This window comes from Alligator mississippiensis, chromosome 10 (genome assembly GCF_030867095.1).
Source record: "Alligator mississippiensis isolate rAllMis1 chromosome 10, rAllMis1, whole genome shotgun sequence".
NCBI lineage: Eukaryota > Metazoa > Chordata > Crocodylia > Alligatoridae > Alligator > Alligator mississippiensis.
The window spans coordinates 21,761,138-21,787,530 of NC_081833.1; the positions used below are offsets into that span (position 1 = coordinate 21,761,138).

Genomic DNA, 26,393 nt, shown 5'->3' on the forward strand with positions numbered 1-26,393 from the left:
GGTCATTCCCTAGGCTGTAGGTGTGCTGGACTTTTTTCCTCCCTAGGTGCAGCACTTTGCATTTCTCCTTGTTGAATTGCATCCTGTTGTTTTCTGCCCACTTGTCCAACCTGTCCAGGTCTGCTTGCAGCTGTTCCCTGCCCTCTGGCGTGTCCACATCTCCCCATAGCTTTGTGTCATCTGCAAACTTGGACAGAGTACATTTCATTCCCTCGTCCAAGTCACTGATGAAGACGTTAAAGAGTATCGGTCCAAGGACCGAGCCCTGCGGGACCCCACTGCCCACACCCTTCCAGGTCGAAACCAACCCATCTACCACGACTCTCTGGGTGCGACCCTCTAGCCAATTCGCCACCCACCGGACTGTGTAGTCATCCAAGTCACAGCCTCTTAACTTGTTCACTAGTATGGGGTGGGATACCGTACTGAAGGCCTTCCTGAAGTTTAAGTATATGACATCCACCCCTCCTCCTGTGTCCAGGCGTTTCGTAACCTGGTCATAAAAAGAGACTAGATTGGTCAGGCATGATCTGCCTGCCACAAACCCGTGCTGGTTTCCCCTCAGCATAATTTGTCCTGCCGGGCTCTCACAAATGTGAGCCTTGATAATGTTTTCAAAGACTTTGCCAAGGATGGAGGCGAGACTGACTGGCCTATAGTTGCCCGGGTCCTCCTTGCTCCTCTTTTTGAAAATGGGGACCACGTTGGCCCTCTTCCAGTCCTCCAGGACTTGGCCCGTGTGCCACGAGTGCTCGAATATTCCCGCCAGTGGCTCTGCAATGATGTCGGCCAGTGCCTTCAGCACCCTCGGATGGAGCTCATCCGGGCCTGCCGACTTAGGCATCCAGTTCTTCCAAGTGACTCTGCACCATCTCAGGGTCTACGCATGGAAGTCTGGTGCCCTGCTGCTGCCTCTCTACAACCCCAGTGAGAGACTTGTCGTGCCCCTCGCTTAGGAACACTGAGGCAAAGAACTCGTTGAGGAGTTTAGCCTTGTCCCCCCTGTCCGTCACCAATTGTTTCTGCCCATTTAGCAGGGGTCCTATTCCTCCCTGGGTCTTCCTTTTACTCCCTATATATCTAAAAAACAATTTCTTGTTGTCTTTTACTTGGGTTGCCATCCTCAGCTCCATGGTAGCTTTGGCCCGTCTAACCGCCTCCCTACAAGCACAAGCAGAGGAGGTATATTCGTCTTTGGTGATCTCTCCCTGTTTCCACTTTTTATGTGCTCCCCTTTTGGCCCTTAGGCTGCCCTGGATTTCTGTGGTCAGCCAGGGAAGCCTCCTCACCCCTTTCCCTCTTTTGCCTCGCTCGGGGATCATCTTGCTTTGTGCCCAAAGGATCATTTCCTTAAGGCACAGCCACCCTTCTTGGGCACCCATCCCATCAAAACTCCTACTTTGCAGTGCGTCCTTGACTAATCGCCTGAGTTCATTGAGATCAGCTTTCCTAAAGTCTAGCACTTTCACTCTACTAGTTACCTTACCCACTCGACGTCTTATGGTGAATTCTATTATTAGGTGATCACTGTCCCCCAGATGGCTACCGATCTGGAGGTCCCCTACCATGTCATCCCCTGTTGCCAATACCAGATCCAGTATGGCATTCCCCCTAGTGGGACCGTGTACCTCCTGTGTCAGGTGGAGGTCCTGTATACAGGTTAGAAACCTTTGTGAGCGGTGGGACTTTGCTGTCTGTGACTCCCAGCAGATGTCCGGGTAGTTTAGGTCCCCCATGACTACCGCCTCTTTAGCTTTTATGGTCTCCGAGAGTTGCCTCAGGAGCCCTGAATCTCTTTCTTCCCCTTGATGTGGGGGTCTGTAGCAGACCCCTACCACCAAATCCCTTTCTCCTTGCCTCCCAATCTTGATCAATCTTGTTGATCTGTTTACTACATCTCCAGAGAGAGAGAAACTAGAACCCAGAGTGCCCATGAAGGCAGAGCTCTTGGGAAGCACACATAAGTGACTGAGGAAGCTTGAGAGTTGTCCTGGTTTCTGGACAACTGGACTGCAATCTCACATCTCACAGCATGGATCAGAGAGGGAGTCTACATACTGGAAGCTGACATTGGAGGCAAAGATAAAGCATGCAATTCGGTCTTGTCCAGACTCTACTCTCTAAAAAGCACACAGGATCCAAAAGTTGTGTTTGGTTACAACCAGGGATCCTGGTTTCCATGGATAAAAAAAAAAAAAAAACCAAAACAAAACACCCAACCAGTTTTTGGGTTAAAAAAGTAACCCAAAATCCACATTCTTCTGTGATTAAAATGAAATGCTACTAATACATAGATATATATGGCGTTTCATTTTGATCATAGAAAAATGTGGATTTGGGAATTTTTTTTTAAGCTAAAGATTGGGGATTTTTTTAAATCAGAGAAAACCAGGAACTCTCGTTATAATAGTTTAGTGATAATACACTAGCAGGACTCAGCCAGAAGTAGAAAGTTGTTACACCTCTATGTTTGAGATGGGAATGAAACACATTATTCTAAATGAATGCATATATTCATTCCTACAGTGGCATTATAATAATTTCTCTATTGTTTTCTATTCCATTCTTGACACATTCCTAATGTTTTGTTTGTTAACCTTATGTTAAGACAATAACATTAGAAGTAAGTGTCAATGTTATACAAACAGAGTAATATATTCCTTCTTCTGAACTCTTGGGATAGCTGCCTATTACACTCTTAACCTTATTGCTGCTACTGCTGCTCAATAAATCCCTCTTCTTTCTACCTGTGGCTCTGAAATGGCCACTTTCTGTCACATTTTTACCTTGTATGAGTAAGATCTTTACTGAGAGTCCTCAGATTCTTTTCTAGTTGCTTGAATTGAGCAGGTTTCTTCAGACTTTCCTGTGGAGCAGACTGGAGATAATGAAAAGGAAAAGAAATTATGTTAGTGAAAATATTTCATTACGACTGGGACAGAAGTGGCATCCAATGTTGAGGGTGCATGCTAGTTTCCATTCTAACCTTCTGCTTTTAATTACTAATACTTTTTGAAATCCTTACCTGACATCTGACAGGCTACATTTCTGTCTGTCATATTCTTAAAGTGTACATAAAATATATGTTTTCCCCATTACAAGGCAAAAAAAAAAGTTCTCACAACATTTTTGACTAACTCTACAGTTAAAAAGTTATAGATCAGAGGCGGGCAAAACACAGCCTGTGGTCCAGATCCAGCCTGCCAGACAATTCCATCTGGCCTGCGGGGCCCCTCTGTAAACCCTGGCCATGAGGTGCCCCTCTGCAAGCCAGTGACTCTGTACAGGACATACAGCTCTGGTTGCTAAACAACCAACCCCCACCCCAGCCTTGCCTGACCCACCCCAGCCCTGAGCTAAGGGGTGTTAGAGACAGCCCATGGCTGTTCCCAGCCTCCCTGCCAGCGAGCATGGACATTCAGGTAACTGCCCCATCAGGCCAGGGCCAGGGCCAGGGCCAGGGCCAGGGCCTCCCACTGGGGAAAAGGGGGTGGGAGTGTGTAGAACCATGTGCTATGGGGCTAAGTTGGGCTGGCCCCCCATGCTGCAAGAATGCAGGAGCTGCATGCTATGGGGCTGGGTTGGGCTGGTCACGCTGCCACCACGTGCAGCCGGGGACTGGGATGGGAGTGCAGCAGCTGTGAGTTATGCCACCACATGCAGCTCCAGGGACTCGCACACTCCACAGACTCCGAGGACCTCCCTGCGGCCCACATACACACACCCACATACCCCACCCTCACCATAACCTCAAGCACATCCACACTCTCCCACAGCCCCCCCCATAATCCCCTACACACCCACAGACCCCCATATCCCCCACACACACTCCCACCCTCCACCATACAACACCCACCCTAACCCTCCCTCCCACACCCCACTGACCACACCCATACCCCCCCACACACACTTACCCACTTCCCAACATCCCCCACAAACACCCCCTTACCCCCGCCACGCAATATACAAGAGTAAGACTGTATTTTGAGCTATTATACAATCACTGCTAACACCTCTAACAAACGCACATAAATCCTTGCAGCCTGTAACAGGGGGGTTCTTCTCAGTGCTGATTCGCCTTTGGCCCACCCACCTGTTTCTGGGCCAACTGCCTGCCTTCTCTCCTGTCATGCCTTGCTGTTAATTGGTTAATGATCTTAATTAGGTGGGAGGCTGCCCATTTCTTGCCCTGAGTCAGGGGGCGCTATCTGCGGCTCTGTACCTCCCCTACACTGCAGCCCATGCCTCGCAGATGGCATCTGTTGATGTTAATCTTGCCAGCCCCACACTGGGCCCCAGACTTCTCTAATCAGGACCCCTCTGAGATCCCTCCATTCTGGCAGCCTATCCTGCCTTCATTCAGGCTATCTAGCTCCCTGAAACAATTTTCTCCTCTCAGGTGGCATCCCCCTGGGACCTTTGGCCGTACAGGCCCTGGCCTCACCTCCAAGGCCAGTCAGAAACCCCAGGCCTTCTTAGCTTCCGGGCATCCCTCGCAGTGGGCCCCTGGCCCTTTTGACCGTTCTGGTCCTGGCCCCAGCATTGACCAGCCAAGGGTACTCTCTCTATCAGGTCTGAGTCTCTAGCCCCACTCTCTCCTCTGGGGTCTGCTCTCTGGGCCCTAGTAGCAGGTGACCCACCCAGTTGTGGGAGCTGGGGTTAAGGCACCCTGACCCACTTTTCACTGGGGTGGTAACTGGCCTGGCATTTCCTGGGGGCTCCCACACCACTGAGAGCCCCACCAGGCCACCCACTCCTGGCAGGGTGCAGTTTTAGGTCATGCCCAGGACTAGGAGTCTCCAAGCCATCCCCTACAGCTCCTCCCTTACCTCCAAGACAATACCAGCAGCCTTGCAGCTAGATGATGTTGCTGCTTGGCCTGCCAGCAGGGAACTGATCTATTTATATAGGCAGCCAGGGATCTAAAATGGCTGCCACAATCAAGCACCTGCTGGCTGCTTGGGTCTGATCTTTAAGTGGCAGGCACCAACAGTGCCCTGCCACACAGCCCTTGACAGTTCACCAAAACTCGTTAAGTGGCCTTTCAGTTGAAATAATTACCAACCTCTGATATAGAAGATAAAAAGTTCATACGTGTCATGGAACTAACTCTCACTTAAAAGTAGTATCTTTGAGCGTTCCAGAGAAAATCTATTTTTATTTCACTGTTATCATCCTTTTAAAACTGCATGCTATGCACATGCACATGCATTACTTTTTGCATATTTTTTGTTAACCTTGTAATTCATGTAATGAAAGCAGGGCTAACTGTGCATGAACGCATGAGTAAATTTGTTGTTCACTGCAACGTATAATGTGGGTGTCCCTGGACAGAGACAAATGGTATGTCTACATAGTACAATGTAGTGCCTTGCAGATACAGTTTCTTGTACACAAGCTGGCTCAGATCTCTGCATGGCACTACATTGTGTTATGCAGAAATACCCAAAGTATACATGGGAATTGGTTGCAGACCTATGCATCTCCTAAAGTCCTGCAGAGGTGCGCAGGAGAGAGATTATTCTAGGGTTGATTGCCTAAAATCCATAGGAGCAAAAGGGGTTTCTTTACTATGCTCCTTAGAAAGTATGCAGTAGGAGATTTTCTTCTTTGCACACATTAAAGGTTTGCAGGGAAAAAAAAGTAATGCATAATTTAAGAGGAAGGTTTTAGCTCCTGTCTCAGTCTCTCTGTACCAAACAAAACGCATTGCATCAGTACAGAGAGGCCAGCCAATGCTTTTTATGAACAGCAGCATTTGTAATCGAAGTGATTCTAAACTAGACATCTGACACTCTCATAAAACCTTTATAATTTCAAAGATATGCTTTTTGGAATCTTATTTGTTGTTTGTTTTAAACAGTAGGGGCTAACCTTTTTAGCAGGTATGCTACAAATTAGCTGTATGAACTACCTGAGTGTCACTGATCCCTTTCCCCTACCTGGTCTGCTGCTCTGCTTTCTGCACCCTGCCTTATCTGCCACTTCAAAAATCCCCAGAGTTTATACCAATCTGGCCATGGGACAAAACTCCTTCCTGACCCCAAATATGGTAACTAGTTTGACCACAAACAGAGAAGCAAGACCTGTTAGCCAGGAACCTCCATCTTCAAGTCCCCAGTATGCCAAAAGCCACAGATAGGGGATGCCCATTAGGGCTGTGTGAAACAGCACCGTTTCGTTTTGACAGGACAGTGTTTTGTTTTGAGTTTCATTTCATGTCAAAGCACTGTTCTGTTCCGTTTCGTTTCGTCAAAACTGTTTCTCTGTATCAATGCTATTTTGATGTTTTGCCCATAGGCAATAATAGGGAATCATGAAACTGCCTATAACGTTGTCATTTTTTGGCAGATTTGGATGAAAACAGCAGAGATGGTAGCCCCTTCTGAAGCCATGAAGCCTGCCAGGTTTCAAAGAGATACATGCAGGGACTTCCGAAAAACTGCACCTCAAGCTGCTGACAAGCAAAACTCGTGATGTGTGACTTTGTGTGTGTTAAGGTGCACCCTCACTGGCGCTGGGGCCCCTACACAACATGGTAGTGTGCCCCAATGAGGCTTCCTCCTCCCCTACAGACTCAGACTGGTCCACCACTTTAAATAACAACAGGTAATAACTTAGTAAGCAGCACAGTAGCACTAGCAACATCTCAGGCAGCCAAACTGTCAGAGCCTTTCTTTCCTCTCCTGCAGAAGCTTCTTCTCCAGCAGTTGCCAGAGAACTCTCCCTGCCAGCCCCAGCCCTAGGGCTTAGATGTGCCCCGGGCCCTGCGTCCTTCCGGTCAGCTGACTGGGGACAGGTGCTAGGGGTGTTGGGCTAAGGACATGGCACTGGCAGACAAGGTTCTTTGGCTCAATCTGGTATCTTTTAGTAGACCAACTGAACAGTTAGAGAAATATATCTTAGCAAGGTTTTGGATTGAAAAACCCTTTGTCAGGCTGAGGAAGCACCTGCAGTTTGTGTGTGTGCTGCTCCTGAATGGAAGGAATAGTAAAGAAGCCAGAGGCTCACATGCACTGCAGGCAAGAAAGTCAGTCAGTAAAAATGGAAATGGAGGCATCAAGGGGTGAGGGACAGGCTGGGGTGGGGAGGAAGGGGGGTGTAGCAGCACAGGGAAAAGTGGAGAGGTACCTGGGGAGACAGATGTCCGGCAGGTTGTAGTGTGTCAGAATTCCAATGTCTATACTGAGTCCGTGAGTTTCTGTACCTAGGATGTTGATGACGTGCAGTTCAGAGGCTCGTCTGTGAAAAGTGGTTTGTAAATTCAAACAAGCATTGAACCTCGCTAACCTCACCACCAGAAGCCAACTTCCTACAGCCCAAAACACACCGAATGGATCAAGGCTATGCTATGACAAGACATGCAAAACTTGCCAACAATATTTCCAGTGTGGAGATATTTTCATAATACAATACATATCTCTATCAGGGCACTTGGTGCCCTAATGGAAATTACATGGAGACACCAAGGAACAACTGGGCATCAGAATGAGCACACACCAAACATCTACCAAAGACAAGAACAGAATGCCACCTGTCTCCAATCTCGCAGGCCTGATCTTCAAAAGGGAATTTACAAACCACTTTTCACAGATGAGCTTATGAACTGCACTTGTGTGCCACACAGTGGACGCCAACGAAGTTGGCATCACAGACCGCCTTGACCATATTGGCCCCATTGTTGGTGACCATGAACCAGTGGGTGAGCTCACCCTGCCCAATGAGCCACTCCTGCACCAAGTGATTCATGGCCCTCATGATCTCTGTTGCCGTGTGGGACTCATCCATCACCTCATCTTGAAGGAAAGCCCATCGACAGCCTGACTGGTTGCACCAGTGCCCTGTGATCTCCACCCCGGCTGCTCCAGATGTCAGAGGTGAAGTGTGAGGCCACCTGCGGACCTGCCTTGTGCAGCTCCTTCATCACACATGTACCTGCACCCCAGAAGTGAGTGGGTAGTGTGGTCTGGGATCATTTTGAGCTGGCAGATAATCCTGCATATGCTATCTGCCTGCACTGCCAAGCCAAAACCAGCCGGAGCAAGGGAACAAAAAACAAACGAGAACCACGGGGATGCCGATGCATCTTTGCAAGCACCACCCCTTTTCTCTTGCTCTTCCATAGCCTGGCACCAACAGGAGCATGCCCAAACGGAAGTCTCCCTCTTGCTCCAAAGCCCCCGTGTCCCCAAAGCAGAGGCAGGCCACCCTGGAACAGTGGGGGAAAGGTGAACAGAAAGGGGGGCATGTTCCCAAGGCGAGCGAAGTCACCTTGATCACTGGGGAGATGCTTGCTGTCAATGGACAGCCCTTCTCCTTAGTTGAGTGGCCAGGGTTCAGGCGGCTCATGGTGCTCATGATCCCATCATACCAAGTGCCCGCATGCACCACCTGAATCCTGGCTTTAGGGGAACTTGTGGGGTATGGAGCACAAACTCAGATGATTCCCCGTCCTTTCCCAGAATTTCCCTTGCTAGGGCACTCAGATCCAGATCTAGATCCAGCTCTTCCTCTGGCACTGGAAGGCTCAGCATGGGAAGTGAAATGGGGGTGGAGGAGACTGTCATGCTGGTGCTGGTGCTTGTTGTCATGGTGGTAGTAGGGTGGGGGAGGTTATGGCTGGTGCTCTTGGAAGGGATGCAGACTCAGGCACAGGCAGTGGCACTGGCACTGCTCCCCTCTCCTTGCTGCCTGCAGAACTAGTGGAAGCCTCATGCATGGTTGTTGTAGCAAAGAGGCTGCATCTCAGTTTGGGGGGGGGGGGAATGGGGACATACAGCTCTCCCTGTACCCCCTTTTCTGCTCCTCCCTGAAGGCTTGCCAGCTGCCTTTCCAGCATGCTTAATGGTGTGTTTCATAGCGTGTGTTTCATAGTGTTTCTTTGCCTTGGTGTGCTGGAAAATCTGTGTCTTCTTCTGTAATGTTATCTGATTTATGTAATATATATAGATAAGATAATTGTATATATGTGTATTTATGTAATCTATGTATGTATTTATGTAATAAATAAAATAAAAATATATAAATGTATGTATGTGCTCCTATATACATTCTATATTATAATATGCAATATTATAATATATAATTATGGATAATAATAATATAGAATTATGCTATGCTTCTCTGCACGGTGAATGGGCAGGGCTGTACCATAGATGACCGTCTTGGTTAATCAGCAGTAGGGGTGGGGCCGGCAGTAGGCGTGGTGGGGCCCACAAAAATGGCGGTCAGCTCCATGATCTGCCTGCAAAATTGGCTGTCTGCCTCCTTGATTTGGGTAGGTCCCTAATAGTGAGCCATGAAGTCAATCGAGCTCCTTAGCACTGCCTGATTAGAAATGCAGCTGCCCCTGTCAAGCAGCTGGTTTTAAATTTTGAGTGGACCAGGAATCAAAGGAAGGTGCAAGTGCATTAGTGCACCCTTCTCCCCATCAGATCTGCCCCTGCACACAACACTTTCTATTTTGCTTTCTCTTTGTTACGTTTACACTGAGGCAAAATCATGATCAAATCATCCTCCATTCTCCATCCTCCATAGCACATTCAGTTTTGTGCTAAACAGAAGGGAGATTTAGCAGATTTAAACCAAGGAAAAGGTTAACACACACTGAAAAAAGGAGCTTATTGATGGATTGTAAAATCCAAATGTGGAAAGTGAAATGTACATTAGAATGGTCAATGCAGTAACCAGCTTCCAAGGTTTTCTTTAAATTGATAGCGCTGGAACTGCTTCTGTGTAGATAGTCACAAACTATACTGTAATTCTGCACACTTATATGACAGGACTAAGTACATATCAACTAGAACATATGCTTGGGTGATCTTGGATGAATTACAGCAGCAGACTTGCCACAGTAATTGTTCTGTGCTTAGCAGGAGGAGGCATTTGAGTTAAATATTTCTAAGACCTTCAATATTTAAAATAATGGATTTGGGTCACTTTGGGTAAAGGCTGAAAAAAAGCTGTCTATAGGCTAGATATTCAGCAGGTGTAAATCTGTGTATCTCTACTGACCTTAGAGGAGCAACACCAAAATGCACCAGTAAAAAAATCTGGCTCTAGAGATTTCTGAATGAATGGTGCTTACAGGTGCTCTAAAATCAATATAAATCAATTTAAAGAAATGAAAAGCATAATTTTAATGGGTTATCCCTTTCTGAGCTGAGTTTAATATAGCTTAAGTGTCTGCCTTTTGAAACATGTACATTTAAATTAACACAATGGAATAACACTAATATTGCTAAGCTTGCAACAGTTCTCTTAGCAAAGTAGGACTTGATTCTGTAGTCATTTCTTAGGCGATCTTTCTGCTGACTTCAGTGAGTTTAAGAACAGGAGAACTGGGGTTTGGAATGTTTATCAGGCAGCAAAAAAAATGGTTTCTTAACACACTTTCAAATTAGTTTCAATAAAATCGAAAGCATCAACATAATACCATGCTGTACAGTAGACAGTCAAGCCCTGATTCATATATGCAAGTATCTAAACAAGTGAGAGAAGTCCTTCTGTTTAAAGCTAACCATTTGCTTAAGTGTCTTGTTAGATTAATTGTTTTAGTGAGTAATTTAAACTCACCTTTGGCTTGGGGGAATCCTTTGTAGTAGTCATCTCTTCCTGAGGAACATGGACATCTTCTTTTGCTGGTTCCTAGAAAGCGAGTCAAAAGCATGTAATCATATTATGCTGCAGGTCGTAAATATCAGGGTAGTAAAGGACAACAGCTATAATACACTTGTGCAAGTCAGTTTTCTTGTGCTAAATTTATAAATATTCATAATAAGCATAAATGATAGCTAATTTTCATATGGAGAAAGACAATCCAGTTGAATAATTTCAGCATACATAAACATATTATTTGTGTCATCTACAAACACCATTCAGAAGGCAAGCGCATTTAAATTACTACGCTTGAGTGCTTAAAGTATTTAAAGAATAAGCTTTCTCATGGAAAGTTGTTAGCTGATCCAACTGCATTTAACCTAAAAGAAAAAGCCAGTTTCTAAAACTTGGACCAGGAATGTACTTACTTGTAACTGTTCTTTTCTGAAGATATACATTGTGACAGATCATTATTCTTGGGTATGTGTTTTTTGCACACAACCAATATAGACTCATGCCAACCCTGAAGTGGAATATAGGCAGATGTTCCAGTCTCCAAACACCAGTTTATTTCTAAGTTCTACCAGATGCTGCTGCCACAGTTTCTGGCGGAGTTGGGTACAGGGGAGTCCCAGAGCTGCTCCTGCCCCACTCCAGCTGCAGCTGCGTGGTGTCAGGCTCAGCAGGGGATAGCAGCAATGGAGGACATATTTCCATTTCCTGCACCTGCTCCCGGCTGCCCCCACCCCTCCAAGTCCCCTGCTAGATAGGAGCAAATGCTGGAAGGGGGAACCTGCCTGCTGCCATCTCTGTCTCCAGCTTTTGCAGGCATGAGAGAAACCCTGGAGCCACTCCTGCCCCACTCCAGCTGGGGGGCCATGTTGCACAAGGAGTTGACTTGGGCAGGGACAGCATCCTAGCACATACTTCCAAGCAGCAAGGAACACCTGTGGGGGAGCGGCAGACAGGGAACAGGTGCCAAAAAGGGGAATCTACACACCACTGCCATTGTCCCCAGGTGACCCTGGCACCCTGAGTGGCTGGTCTCCACAGCCCCTGGCTGCAGTGAGCTAGGAGCAGATCTGGGGCTCCCACCACCCCCAGGTCAGCGGGGGACAATGGTAACAGCAGTAGCAGTGGGTGAGTTCTGCTTAACCTTTGTATGTCTGTTGCCTGCCCTGCTCCGCCAGTGTCCCTTGACAGCCCACCTTGCTCCCATCCCCCACAGTCTGAAGAGTAGTGTCCAATTATTAATTTAACAAATTTATTAATAAATTAATGTAATTAAATAAACAATAAAATATTATTTGCTTTGGAAAGTTTCTCCTGGTTGCCGATGAGGTGATTGCTTTCTAAATGTGTTTATTTTTAAAAAGTAGATATATGAATACTAAATAATCTATACAATTATACTGATGTCTACAAAATGGGTTTTCAAAAGTGTCATGATTTTGGAAATTAATTTTGATCCAGTCCTTGCTGGGTTTTGATTTTGCAATCAAAACCTGTAGGACAAAGCATTGCCTATCCAAATTCAACCTAATTTTTTCAGTTTCTAATGCATCTAGGCTGGTAAAATTATAACTGTAAGCCTGAACATCTACATGTACAATCCTGTATATATGTGCTTTAGGGTATGTTAGATACAAATAAGTATTCTGTTGTGTCATTCTACCAGACAAGCTAGGACCTTTTAGTTCCCATTTACAAAGATAAAGTGTAGAGTGGCTCTGAGTGAGTAGAGAATTAAGCTAGGAAAGCTGGTAGGGGGAACCCTAGAAATTGCCATTAAGAAGGGAACTCAGATTAAGGTTTGTGGCAGCCCAGTAGGGGGTGCTCCTGTGCTGAGCTACCCAACTCACTGCACCTACCGAGCTCTGAGTGTCTCCCTGGGGGTGCCTTATGTCTGGCTGACCCTCTTCCTGGAGCTCATCCACAATCCTGGGAGTAACGCTGCCACCACTCGAGAGTCTCAGTTTGTTAGTGGCTCTGTGCTTCTTGAGGTACACAGGCTTTATAGATCGGAAGGGTACTCAACCCACTGCAAGAACTTGGGGTGCTTCCCTTAGTCTGAAGCACAAATAGTGGTCTCCCTTAGTCAGCTGGACCAAGGGGACCCCAAGGCATAATCTAGAACCTCTCCTAATACGTCTCCCATGCTAGGTACAGTGGAGAGTTTTCTTGATTACAAGGAGTAGGCTTGGAATAGGGTACAGCAAAATCGGAGAAATACCTTAGAGCAAACTGTGTGGCTGGGTAGACTTTGATCATACATCTGAGTTACTGCAAGATATATACAGGCAGTCCTTGGACTCAACAACACAATTGGTTCCTGAAAACTGCATCTTAAATTGAAATGTAATTCGGAACCAGTTTTCTCATAAGAAACAATGTTATAAATGGGGGATTGATTCCTGAACCAAAGCCTGATACCCTATTTTCACCACAAATACCTCAGAATTTTGTACTCAATCAATTACAGATGAGTAATATAGCTACATTAATGTATTTATATCATAAATAGCAATCATATTGATTTGGAAGGACTTCTTTGAGGTGACTTTGCTGGACTTTTTGAAGGGCTCTTGGTTGTTTTTTTTGAAGGGTTCTTGGCTGGAGTCTTCTCAGGAGACTTGGCTGAAAGTTTTTCAGCAGTTGTGTCTGCTTTCTTAAAGAAAGTGTCCAAGCAAGTTTGGACAGATGTTCTCCAGGGAGATGAGCAACACAGCGAACTTGTTCGCTGGCATGACGTCGCATCGGATCAAACGTTGTAAGTCAAAACTGATGTCATAAAGTTGAAACACGGTGTCAATTTACAAACGTTGTAAGTGCGAAACATTGTAACTCAAAACATTGTAAGTCGAGGACTGCCTGCATCTAGTCAGGTTTGCAGGTTTCAAGTAGCTTTCTCACAAGCATTATCCAGAGGCTGATAGAGCTTTCCTCTGGAGGCAGGCAGTTCATAGTGTGTCCATATATTTCGAGAGACAGAGAGAGAGAGGGAGAGCTGCACACGTTCAGCTGCTCTGGGTCTTCATCAGGGCTGCCTGCCCCCAGCAGTCTTGGCTTATATAGACCTTCTGACCTCATTTACCGGATCCAATAAAGGCCAGCAGATATTGGCTGCCAGCCAACCTTTGAAATGCATCACTGGTTACCGGGCAGAGTGACAGGGGCATTCACCTCCCCTCCCAGCCTGATACCTGTAGCTTCTCACATCCACAGGAACAGGTTTCCCCCTCCCTCAGGAATATATCCAGCTCAGGTTATACTCCAGGGTTACCTGAAGCACATGGGGATGGGGCTGCCAGGCCATATTGAGATGGCATTCTGCCACAAGGTTTATGCTTGTTCTTCAAGAGAATAGAGACTGAAGTCAGGAATGCAGCAGAGTTGCATATTATGGAGAAGAATCCAATTTGTGTACACATGATGTTTCAAGAATAAGGTGAGAAGAGTCCACTCAAAAAAAATTTGAGTTACTTTAATGTTCATCCTCCAGTTCTCTTTCCCTCACCTTCTGATATCTCTTCTATTTGTCTTACTCTTTCACTGTGATTTCCTTCCCTTCTCAGGATCTTAGTTCCTTTTTATTAAGTTTTTTTATACTATTTTTACCATCAGAGTATCTGAGTCCATTCTTGCCTTGCTCCTACCACTAGATATTTCCCAGGACAAGTTGCAGTGATGCTAAAAGCCATGTTCTCGCTTTCGCTCTCTCTCTCAAATACTCGTGATGAGCAGCACAACACAACTACTGTAATCACTCACATACATGATGACCCTGAATATAAAATAAGATTATAATAATTATAATATAAGATTATAATTTATAATATAAATTAAAATTTTCCATGTATGGCATCTAATTATTTGCGGATCATCTTAAATTTGTCCCTCCCCCTCTCCCAACTGCTGTAACGGTAGGGAAAGATGTAATGAGGGAGGTAGTAATGGGGTAGGAGGTAGGGCACAGACACTGGGGGAAGCAGTAAGGGGGCATGTGGTAGGGCAGGAGTGGGGCGGGCAGTAATGGGGTAGGCAATGGGAGGCAGGTGGTAGGGGGCAGGCAGTGAGAGGCAGGCAGCTTGAACTTGCCCCCTGCTGCCTGTCTCCCCACCAACCACACTTAGCCCCCATTGTGCCTGCTCCCCCACAGACTCAGGTTACCCCTAGTCCCCTTCCTCCTGTTCCCTGCTCCTCCCCTCTCCATGCTGCTTCTGCCACTTGCAGCCTTAGGTCCCTGCCCCCCTTTCTTCCATCTCCCCCCTCACACCTGGCCTTTGCTTTGCATGGGCAAGCTCTATCCCTGCTCCAGCCCAGGACATGGAGCATAGCTTCAGTCTACCCCATAGCAGTGATATGGAGCTGGCACTGCTGTTTCAGCCCAACCCTGTAGCAGCAGTGGCAGGGTGTTAGCACTGATGCTATGGGGCTGGGCTGGAACAGCAGTGTCAGCTTTGTGCCACTGCTATAGGGCCAGGCTGGAGCCATGCTCCATGCCCCGGCCTGCTGCAGGGGCAGAACTTGATGGTTTGGAGCAAAGGTAAGGAGGAGTGCGGCAGAGGGGGAGAGAGATGGAGGAGTGGTGTGGCCAGGAGAAAATACTGGGGGCTATTAGGGAGGAATGGCAGGGCATGCAGAGGCAACTGGGTGACAGCTATGGCTCTGGCTCTGGCTCCAGCTTCAGTCCAAACTCTGGGTTTGGGCCAGAGCCTCAGCAGCTGCTGCCCCTCTCCTCCTCCCCCCCCCCCCCCCCCGCCTCATGCTTGACACTAAGGCAAGGGGCTTTTCCCCCCATGTTAAATAGGGGGAAAAACCTTGTCTTCTAATCAAGTAAATATGGTATTTAGTGTAATGGTAACAGAGTAAAGATGGGGTTTGTTCTTATGTTCTACTTGCTTGTCAGACAATATCGGACTAGAACACAATCAGGCCTTAAAACAGGGCAAATATAGCTACAACTCCATCATATATCAACACAATTGTTTTAATTTGCAGTGCTAGATATTAGAAAAAATGAAGGAAAACAATACTGGTCTGTTGTATCCACTAAACTCAACAGAATCTTATTGAAATGATCCAAATCATTTTTATAACATTACATGCAAGATTCATGAGAGGTTTGTGTTTAATGTTTCTGAATCAATGGGATTTTTCATCCTTTTAAAAGCCAAAGGGGCAGTTCTAGTGAGCATTTCTGATTTTCAGTATTACAGGAACAGCAAGACACGATATCACACAGCTGGGTATGTTTCAAGCACTGGTATATTTACAAATATCAAACTTCATACATTATTATATGAAACATGAACCAAAGTGAGATTGCATGGGAAATCATCCAAACCATTTCCAGGAGGATGATTAAGGTTTGTCATTTGTGTTACATCCTAGCAGCTCTGGATATAAAAGAACTACAGAAAAGCTACAGTAGGGGGAGCTAGATGCTACCTGATTGGCTATAGTTCTTTTCTTGCAAACCTAAATCTGAAAGCTTACAAGCCTTGCAAATAAGGCTGTACCACCCAGGTCTGTCCTGGGGCATTCTATGCATGTCTGCTGTATCATTAAATCCCATCAGTTTTCCTTTGTGAGGAAATGGATATATTATTTCGAGTAGCCCTTTCACATGTTCCTCCAGCTCCCCAGTGTTGTGGCAGATGCTCTGACTTCATTCTTAACATGTCCTAGGTATTTTTCTTTTTTTGGAATAACTTTTGAATTTATGCTACCTCCATCACAGAACACCCCTTAGCCATATGACTGAGTTGGTAAGCCAGAAGCAAATACAGTATCAACCTGGTGAAATAACTCTTAATCATATAAATAATTGTAATTAGGTCTTGTGACACTCTTGGTGTTCAGGTGGTTAGTTGGGTTTGGGTTGCCTAAAGCTATCCTCTGGACTGAATTCTGACTCTTGTGTTTTATAGGCAGTATTCAAGTGGAGTCCCAGTGTGGTACTCAAGAGCTTTTATTTTATTTCACTTTTTTACAGCAAGTGCTTAGTACTGGCCTTTTCTCTTTCATTAGAACAAGGAAATATGAAACAGACATGAAGACTGAAGGAGAATTTTCAATTAAACACAAAGATTCCCAGTCAAAAGGCTTCATTAAGAATGTGAGTACTGTAATATTAACCGTATGCTTAAAGAAGCATTAATAAAATGCTGTAACTTTAAACAAACAAAAACTCTACAAAAACAAAAAAACTCTCAGATATTGGCCAAATACTGTGATTCATTAAAGCTATCTTGCACCGCTCTGGTGATGCATGGCATTGTAAATTGGCCACTTGAGGATTCCCTTTGCCAAGGGGAATCCTTGAGTATTGTGCAGCTGTTGCAACAGCTACTGTTCCATGATTCCCCATCTGTGGCTGCAAAGGGACCAAGGAACCAAAAGAAGAACACAGAGCAAGAGAAAGATTGGTCTTGTGGGTGGGGCATAAAAATAAAATTCAGGATATGCAGGCTCAGTTTCTAGCTTAGACACAGACTTCCTCTGTGATTCTAAGCAAATCATTTAGGATCTAATCCAAATCTCACAGAGTTAATGGGAGTTCTTCCATTGCTTAACATCTCTGTGCCTCTACTCTCCAACTGTAAAATGGAAATAATACTTCTCTGTTTACACTTCATCTGCACAGGAGTTTTTAAAAATAAATTTGTTACTTTTTATGAAACATTTTGATGCAATGGTGAGGGAGGCCACATGTGTAGAAAGATAGCAGCCACAATCTTGGTGTTTTTGTATTTAAACAAGCTCAAATAGCCTGCTATTGTTTATAAACTTGATTTTCCTCTGCTTATTATATTCCTCATCAAGTTCTTTTTATTTCCTTGTCTCCATTGACTACTGACCTAATTTTGTTACAGTTTTTTGAATAGTTAAATATTTGGGTCAAATTAATTCTTGATGTAACTCCATTAACTTCAATGGAATTGCTGCAAGCTTGTCTTTGGCCCTCATGGTTAACTTTCCTATTAAATATTTTCATAAAGTGACATAAAATGCATGCACATTTCTATATACTGCATACTTCATACACACATATATATTATATATATGTGTGTGTGTATGTGTGTGTATATATATAATACATATATATATTATATATATATATATATATATATATATATATATATATATATATACACACACACACACATATATATACACACACACACCTCTATTTATGCATTTTATATCCCTGTGTTTTGTTTTTGTTTCATTTTCATTGGGCCACCTACCAGAAATTTTAGCTTTATGCAACTCCAGATATCTTCTATTCATTATTTGGAAATATGTGTGATCAACGAAAATGTATCCATGCTTGGTTAGTATTTTTAGATACTCTCCTCTGTTGAAGTAAACATCACAAATATACTCCCCCTCATCTTTTGTCATTTTAAATGAAGACATTTTGGTTATCCATTAGTACATTCTAATCATGGGCAACTGGTGCCTCCTGGTTCTGGGGTGGCAACACCAGCTGATTGCCGATGGGGAGGGGGGGGGTCCCCCAGCAGCTGATCACCGACCCTGGAAGCGCTGGCGGCAAACTGGCAGTGATGTCGGCACTTCTGGGGGGCGGGCACCCCCACTCCCTGGCTGGCGAGGGCCAATTTCGGGGGAGAGGGGCATGTGCCCCCTGTGCCTCCCCTACACATTGCCTATAATTCTAATAGAAATTAATGTAATTCTTGTTGATAAGGAAAACAGGTCTTCCTTTCAGAGTCACATTATTGAAGAATTATTCTTCTGGTTCTTGCTGTACTATAAGGTAGTCTAGGAAATAGTTGAAGAGCTCCACTCAAGGATATGCAAACAGTTTTCAAAACTGACATTTTCCCCCCCCAGGGTGATAGAGGAATAATACCCCTCCCTCTCCCCTCCCCCCCCATACAGAACTAGAGTTCATGAACCAAGGCAGGAATTCCTAATAAAATTATTAGATCAATATCTTCTAGAGCACAGAGTCTCTATTCAAGTGAAAAACAACAACAGAAAGAATAAAAAAGAACAGGCTATTCTGTTTAATTTCATAGTGAGAACAAAGCTAATTTGAGAAGGGGTGGGAGAAGAGTTACCAGCCTCAGAAAATTCAAGGAAACGTAATTGAGAAAGAATGATCTCTTTAATTACTTTTGACCAAATCAATAAAAAATGCAGAATAAAGAAGTACCACGACAGCCACATGAAAGAGGACAAAGCACAGCAAAGTTGAAGATGACCACAAAACTAAACAAGAGACATTCTGGGAAGAATCAAAGCTCATTTCTCTAACCGAGTACAAAGGTACTAGGAGAATAAACAGTCAACACATGGAACAAGTTAATGGTTATTTCTGACCGCTGCTCTGTATTGAAAACTGTTGAGTGTATGCTGCAGTATTTGTATATGAAAGAAAAATTATATACTATTTGACTATTTTGTCAGCCTTGGGGGAAAAATAAACAAGCCAAGGTTATTTATTTTTTCCTACTGATCTTTAAAATTTCTTCCATACCTATTCTGTGGCTGGGAAGGAAAAGAGAGAATAATATTCTGATTGTAAGTTTAATATAGCATGGCAGCTATCCTTGTAAATGTATTAGAGAGGCAGGGCAAGATGCCACCTCTCCTGTGGCACCATTCCCACATATGAGTAGCAATAGTCAAGCCTGGAGTTTACCAAAGTGTACATCAGCACAGCTACCTCTGTGCTTGATGGGGTGGCACACATTTTGCTGGTTAATCATAGATGAAGGAGTATTTTTTGCTGCATCCAATAGAAATGGAGATTCCAAAAGGACCCCAGGGCTCTTTCTCTCTATAACTCTGTCCACATAGTTGTTCGGCAGTTCGCAATCTTTAATGTATTTATATTCACTACACTGCTAGGAGGTAGTAAAGTGCTATTATCCCCATTTTATACATGGAGAATTGGGGCACAAGACTGATTTTCCTAGGATCACCGAAGTCTGGGGCAAAACAAAAAACCTGAAACTTGGTCTCTCAAGCCACAGACTTGCATACTAGCCACTGGGACATCTCCTGTAGGGTGAGTTAATTTTAGAAGAGATACCACAAACAATGGAAAAGATTAAAAGGAGATAAGCAGTTCTCTGGACTGCTTCTCCCTTGACAGCAATGTCTCAGTGTTGTCTAGATTCAGATTTCCACAGTTCTTCATGTAATTTTGAAATTTTGCCTAGACACTGAGACATCTGAAAGTCCTCTTTACATTCAGTGGCTACCACACACATACTATTGAGATTTCAGCCTGCTTTATCTCATCAGTTTCCCCATGGGTCCTGAAAACTCCTGAGATAATGTATCTTGTGCACTCCATCCCTGGATCAGACAGCATCTGAATTAGCTCCTCTGTAAAGTGTGTGCTGTCTTGACATTTAAATATTAGCAAGATGATCTGATTATTCTTGTCCGTAGACTCATTAATTAAGAGAACACACCCAAAGAAGTTTAATTCTTGTGTGACCCCTTCTTGCATTTCAGGCTCAAAGAGAATGAAAAAGCTATTCCAGCTCCAGCTTCATATTCCCTGGATCTGAGAATCCTGATGTGAACCAACACTGACTGTGTAGTATGAGTCAAGTTGTTGTGATGCAGAGCAGATCAGAAACCTCACTAGCAGTGAGATAGATCATGGCTGATAAAAAGTTATTAACCACAGAACTTGTATTGATATAGTCCTGTTTGCTTTTGACTTATGTTAAACAGCCATGTGCACATTACACTAAATCTACTGTTGCTGTAGTTATTTTTCTAGGTAGCAACTGGTGTTGTCTGCTTATTTTTTGCTCCAATGGGTTGTCTCCAGCAGGTATGAAGGTCAGTAGTCACCAACTGCTGTGGTAGTGATCTACAGTGGCATGTCTGCTCAACACCGTAGAGTTGAGTAGGTATCAAGAGTACTTAGCACTCCAGATGTGGTCCTGTGCTGTAAAAAGAGGCAAAAATAATGACGTTGCATTCATGAACAATGAAATTAGGGCTGAGAAGGGATTTTTGTTTGTTTTTAAAAGCATAGGTATTAGGAAGTTTGTAGCAAGCAGGTAGGGGAATTGTAGCCTGCTTTGAAGTCGGGGTTACCCAGTAGAGGAAACAGGAGAGAATGAGGTACTCTTAACAACCAGCCCATGCCCTCACAAAGAGATAATTGAATCAAATATCAACAATGCACAAGACAATGTGAAAACAGAGGCTGGCAGATAAAACACACTTGGCCTTCTTTCTGAACAAATAACAGTCATGTTAGCTAGATGAAAACTTTTGAATGTTCCAAATTGACCATTTTTTTTCAAAAAGTTTAAAATTGCAACAATTGTTTTCCAAATTGGTCCATGAACATTTGTTTGTATGTTAAACCAGCTCTATTTAACATGCAGTTATTCTAAAAATAATAATTCCTCCATAGGGTAATACCATCAGATGACCCAGAAAAATCTTGGGGAAAAAATGGAAGTTATATTCTTTCACCTATAATGGAGTAAAGCTTCAAATGGCAATCCAGGCCAGACAACAGCAATGGAATATGCTGCAGACTGTATAGCTTTAGATGGAACAAACTGACTTTTAAGACTTTCACTCCATGTAAGTTGCCATGGTCCAGACCTTAGTGAGTGAACATATTCTGGATCAAAGTCATCAACTTAAAAGGCAATCAATTCGTATCCTTCATGTTGAGATACGTTTTCAGGGAGATAGTAGGGGCAAACTTTTACTGTTGCTGTTTGTTCTGTGGATAAATGGAGTGCTTCAGTCAGTAAGACCGTTAAACTGATATCTTTCATAAGATCTAAATTCATTTTAAGTTACAACAACAAAGAACAACACATTAAAAAAAATGCAACATGACAAGCTTCTTGCTGTAATTTTCTCACACAGCAGCTGGTCCAATATTCTAGTTGCACAGAACGAAAGAGTTGGCTGTACTTTCTAAAGGACTTTATTTCAAATAAGCCAGTTCTTAAAAGTCCCTTGATCTTAAGTAAGAAAGTCTTTTTAAGTAGGCAAAAGGATATAGGGAAGGAGTGGAAATATGGGTAGATTCAATAGCTAATTAGGGTGGAACTCAGACACTGCCTTTGGAAGGAATTATGGATACATAAGCAAATCTTGCTTTGCTTTGTAAACACAGCTTAGTATGGATCAGTCTCTAAAGCTTATAACTGAAGCTCTGTGATTACTTTCATAGCTATATAAAAGCCCCTTTACATAAGACAAGCTGAAAAAAGCATAACCTTTACAGTGGTTTCAACAGTTTTTGTATAGACCACTTTCACTGGTATCTCTGGACACCAGAAGACTGATTAAAATCTATTGCCTCCACCTGAGAATGTTTGAAAATAATTCAATGAAAATTTATTTGACTCAAATTGCAGGATGTATGGTTTCTGATTATATGAGACAGCTTTATCGCTACTTAGTACTGATTTTGTAATATCTGATGAGATGCAGGCAATTCTTTTTTTAATTATTATATTCTTTTATTTATGTTCTTTTATTTTTTCAGTTTCCCAGTAGAGCCAGTACTAATATAAAGGGGTGTCTCAATGGGGACTCTCAGGGAAAGTATAAATGAACTTAAAAGGTGTGAAGTCAATGTGTATAGGATAAAATATATTAGACCCCCCTACAGATACTGCTATTCAGGAGCAAAATAGCCTTTGGGGACACTAGTGCATTTTAATGCTTGTATACCCAGCTCCACACCCTTCTTGATTCACTTTAACTTCCTGAGGGTGCTCATGTGAACAAATCCTAAGGCAATCTGATTCAAGTTGTGGGGATATTTAATATGAACAATCATTGGGCACCTTACAGAGATGCAAGTAGCACTGAAATAAGGATGGGGGAGGGACCAAGTTGTGCCTGAGAAGAGTTGAGTGATCTGAAGGCTACTTGCTATTATTCAGTTAGGTGAACTATGTTGTTTGTGGATAGCTTCTAGTGAAGCTCAAGAACTTCAGTGTGAGACAAGTGTCTGTTTTCATGCAAAATCTGGCCCTAGATGTGACAGAAAGTAGGTTACATTCATATTCCTGCAGCAGGCATCATGCAGCTTGTGTGGGTCAAATGAAAAGATGCAATTGCTTCTATCCCTAGCACCTGAAAACTCTGCATACTGTTTTCATTTGACAATGTATGTCCTTTTACCATATTTTCCACCATTCTTTGGAAATATTAACTTCTTCCTTCTAGAAGCAAGCTATTCTGGGATGAATTTTATTAGTATTTTTTTTTGACTCAGAGGGCATCTATAAATGTGTTCCAGGGTGGAGGGGCGGATATGCTTTAGCAACTCCAAGAACTTCTCTAATTAAAGCACCTGAAGCTTTATGTAAATTTGGCATCCCATACTTCAAAATAGTGGTGAGGGAGCTTGGTTGGACAAGCTTTAGTTAAAGTGCCCCCACCACCTTTTTGAAGTGTGGGGATGCTGAATAGATGTGATGCACAGGCTGCTGGAGCACATTAATTAACACATTCCAGCAGACTTGATTAATCAAGTCAGCTCCAACACATGCTAATTAGCAACAGATTAGCACATGTATAGGTGCCCAGAAGGGAACTTGAGCAGAATCTTTGTATCTATCCTTAAGCTTGGCTTTGTTTCTTGATCTATTAAAGGGTATGCACAAACATTCGAGGAGGCTGGTGGGGGGGTGGGGGGTGGATGGAGTTAAAATAGCCACTTGATCTAAAGTAAGTAGAGATAGGGGGATGAGTAGGGGGTTGGGGGGACAAGCTTGGCTGCAAGGGGGTGATCAGGTGGACAAGTTGGAGTCTGTGTGGGCTTGGTGGGGTCCAGCAGGGTTTAACAGGATCAAGGTTGACTAGTGGGTTCCACAGGGGGGAGGGGGTGGTGGGGAGGAAGCTCTCTCCCCCACCTCTTGGGACCAGGACACCACCCTACTCCCAGATGAACAACACCTCCCACCCTGAAAACCCACCCTGCTCCATTCCACCCTCCCCTCCCTTCCCCCTACCCTGACATTCTTCCTTGGCTCCTGACACTGGCAGCAGCTTGTAGGATAGGAGTTTGGCAGGCTTGGGGAAGCTGGCTGGTCTATGGGGCTGCAAGGGGAACAGGGTTCTCCATCTGGGGGAGGGGCTGGGGGCCTAAAAATACCCTGGTGCTGGGGGTGGGTTAGGAAAGAACAGTCCTGGGCTAGGACCAGCAGCTGGGATTTCCCAGTCCCAGGGCCGCACTGGGAACTGTACAGAAGTTCACTTATATTGGTCTCACAGGACTCATACTAACTTAGGCTAACTCAGAGATACACTTAACTTAGATCAGGTTGGCCATTTTTAGACTGATTAACTGTCCTGAACTTCTGTAGAATTTGCATTTAGATCCACCTACCTTGGGGTCTAAGTGTAAGGTCCATACTCAGGTGAACTAAATTATATTGGGTGGCTATTTTTAATGCAATCTAACCTCTTCCTAAGCTCTCCAAACATATGTATGTACACAAAGAATACGGACATTTGTAAACAAATTGTGCAGCAAAAATGAGAAAAGTTTACTGCATAAGAAAAAAGGCTTATTAACAATAGCTTGCTCTATTTAGGATTATGCAAGAAAGAACCATTTTGGGGTCTTCCATTTGCAGAATTAAAATAAGACTGTCAGTGATGGACTATTCAGAAGTGTCATATCTGATTCTGATTACACTCTCAGTCCTTGCAAATTGCAATAAGGAAATGTAAGGGCTAACTGAACAACTAATAAAGTAATCTTGCCCTGGCCTCCATAATCCACAGCATTCTTTTAGATATTTTTCTTGTTGCAATTTTAATTTAGCATAAATTAGGGTGGACAACTTGTTAGACATTTCAAAATGTGATTGTCACTCATCTTCTCTATTATTTAGAGCTCAATTTTTAATGAAAATCAGTAGCCTTCAAGAACCAAATTTGAGTAATTATTCCCCTAAAGATTTGCACATTGGCTATGTTTTCTAGTATTAAGCAAACATTTTGAACAAGATTTCTTATGCTGGACATTGAGATTTGGTTCTATGAGGAACCTGGTTAGTTTTTCTGAAGCCAAAGTTTGTATGTAGTCAATGGTACATTATATTCCACATTGAGACCTATTAATGAAAGAGATTTTCTCCCAGTGTATTGATTTCTGAAATGTTGTTTCATTTTTCCTACATTACTGAGTCATCATCCTGGATTTTTCCCACCAAATGGTGATAGCATGAAATAAAACTAATATGGACTATGCTACAATGTATTTTAGAGGCTTTAACATAATAAGGCATGTTGCAGTTGTTCCTGGATAAATTGTGCTTGTTTTTGTAGACAAAAATATCCTGAGATTGGCATGACATCACCCTTCTAATTAGGGTTTAGTGAGTGGCTGAATGAAGCATTACTTTTCTGCCTTTGATGCAGTCCCACAAGTCCAGGATAACTGTACAGATGTACTTTGCAGTATCTTGGGATAAACTGTTACTACAGCTCTTATCCACAGAACGTTTTTTTGGATTTAACCCAGGACTAGGGGCATGGACATTTGTACAACTTCACTTTGCCTGGGGACAAAATGGTTTATCCTGGGATAAATGTGATGTCTGTTTGCAGCCTAAAGGACTATGGTGGAACTATGAAGTCCTGAAAAGACTGTCAACAAAATCAGGTTAATATAAATGTAACAGGTTAGTAAAAGGCATGGCCAGAGCTAATTATATATTTTATTCTGCTGTAGCTGATACAAACTTTCCTGGAAAGTGCTCCCAGAGAATTCAGTTATGTGAGCAGAAAAAAAAAAATCGCCAAGGCCCAGTTGCAGGGGACAAGTGCCTTTGTTCTGCATACCTCATTTGTTGTGAAATAGTAAAGCCCTGCAGTTGGCCCTAATCAGCTCAAAAGTCACTTTTAACTTTGTTGCAGGGCTGGGGAAATCATACAAGTTCAGGAAGAAATTTCTGGTGAATAAATAGAAGCCTAGTTTGTAAACATGTAGAAAGGATGTTATCAAGTTAGCTGAGTGCCTAATGTATTTTGTGGTGTGTAAATATAGTGTTCAGGTCTTGGAGCACACGCATAGTATGTTCCTGTGCTCTATTCCAAGAATCTAGAGAGTGGTTGGGTCAGGTGTCCAGATCAGGTACAGACATTACACATTAGTGTTAGGGTAACAATACCTGGATCTTAGAGAGCACTGGATTTGCAGCTGAATACAAGGCATGACCTGTGGCCTAGCAGAGCTGCTAACCACAAGGCAGAATGATATATTAAAAATATATTGCAAGATGCTTAGGCAACCAGATTTTGCTTATGAATGCTTATGCTAAGCCATCCATTTGCTTATGCTAAGAAACTATCTTAACTGTGTCAATCATTTTTCTGAGGAAAAAGCAGCAAGTGAATCTGTGTGAGTCTGTGAACCAGCTACAGTTAGGAACGAGATAAGATACAGGGGCCCAAAAAAGGTGGAAGATGGTACAATGTAAGACAGAAAAACAGACTGGAATGTGAAAAACAACATGTAATTGGTATCAGAATCCAAGATGAACATATGCAAAAAGATGAATGGTGATTGGTGAAGAAGCCTCCAGAAACTTCCAGATTTTGGTCAACGTCCACCCATTGACCGAAGAAAAGGAGTCAACATCTTAGACATGCGCTCATAGCAAGAAGTCATGTAAAAGAATGAAATGCATAGGCAATTCCATGCTAATGAAGCAAACAGTAAACAGAGGCAGAGCTTGAGATGGGAGGAGAAATGGGTGAAACAGAAGGCAGGATGGAGGTAGAATGAATGTTAATGA

At 43.5% G+C, this 26,393-nt stretch overlaps 1 protein-coding gene across 3 annotated transcripts in view; it reads right to left on the bottom strand.

Annotated features, from left to right (window-relative positions):
* Positions 1–26,393, bottom strand: part of CCDC60 (coiled-coil domain containing 60) — a 150,194-nt gene that overhangs the window by 76,620 nt on the left and 47,181 nt on the right. For all 3 annotated transcript variants that reach the window (XM_019493766.2, XM_014593638.3, XM_014593639.3), the window contains exons 2-3: positions 10,576–10,647; positions 2,787–2,878 (exon numbers count right to left, since the gene is read on the bottom strand). In XM_019493766.2, the coding sequence (XP_019349311.1) occupies positions 2,787–2,878; positions 10,576–10,647 (164 nt within the window). The remainder of the gene's footprint in view (positions 1–2,786; positions 2,879–10,575; positions 10,648–26,393) is intronic.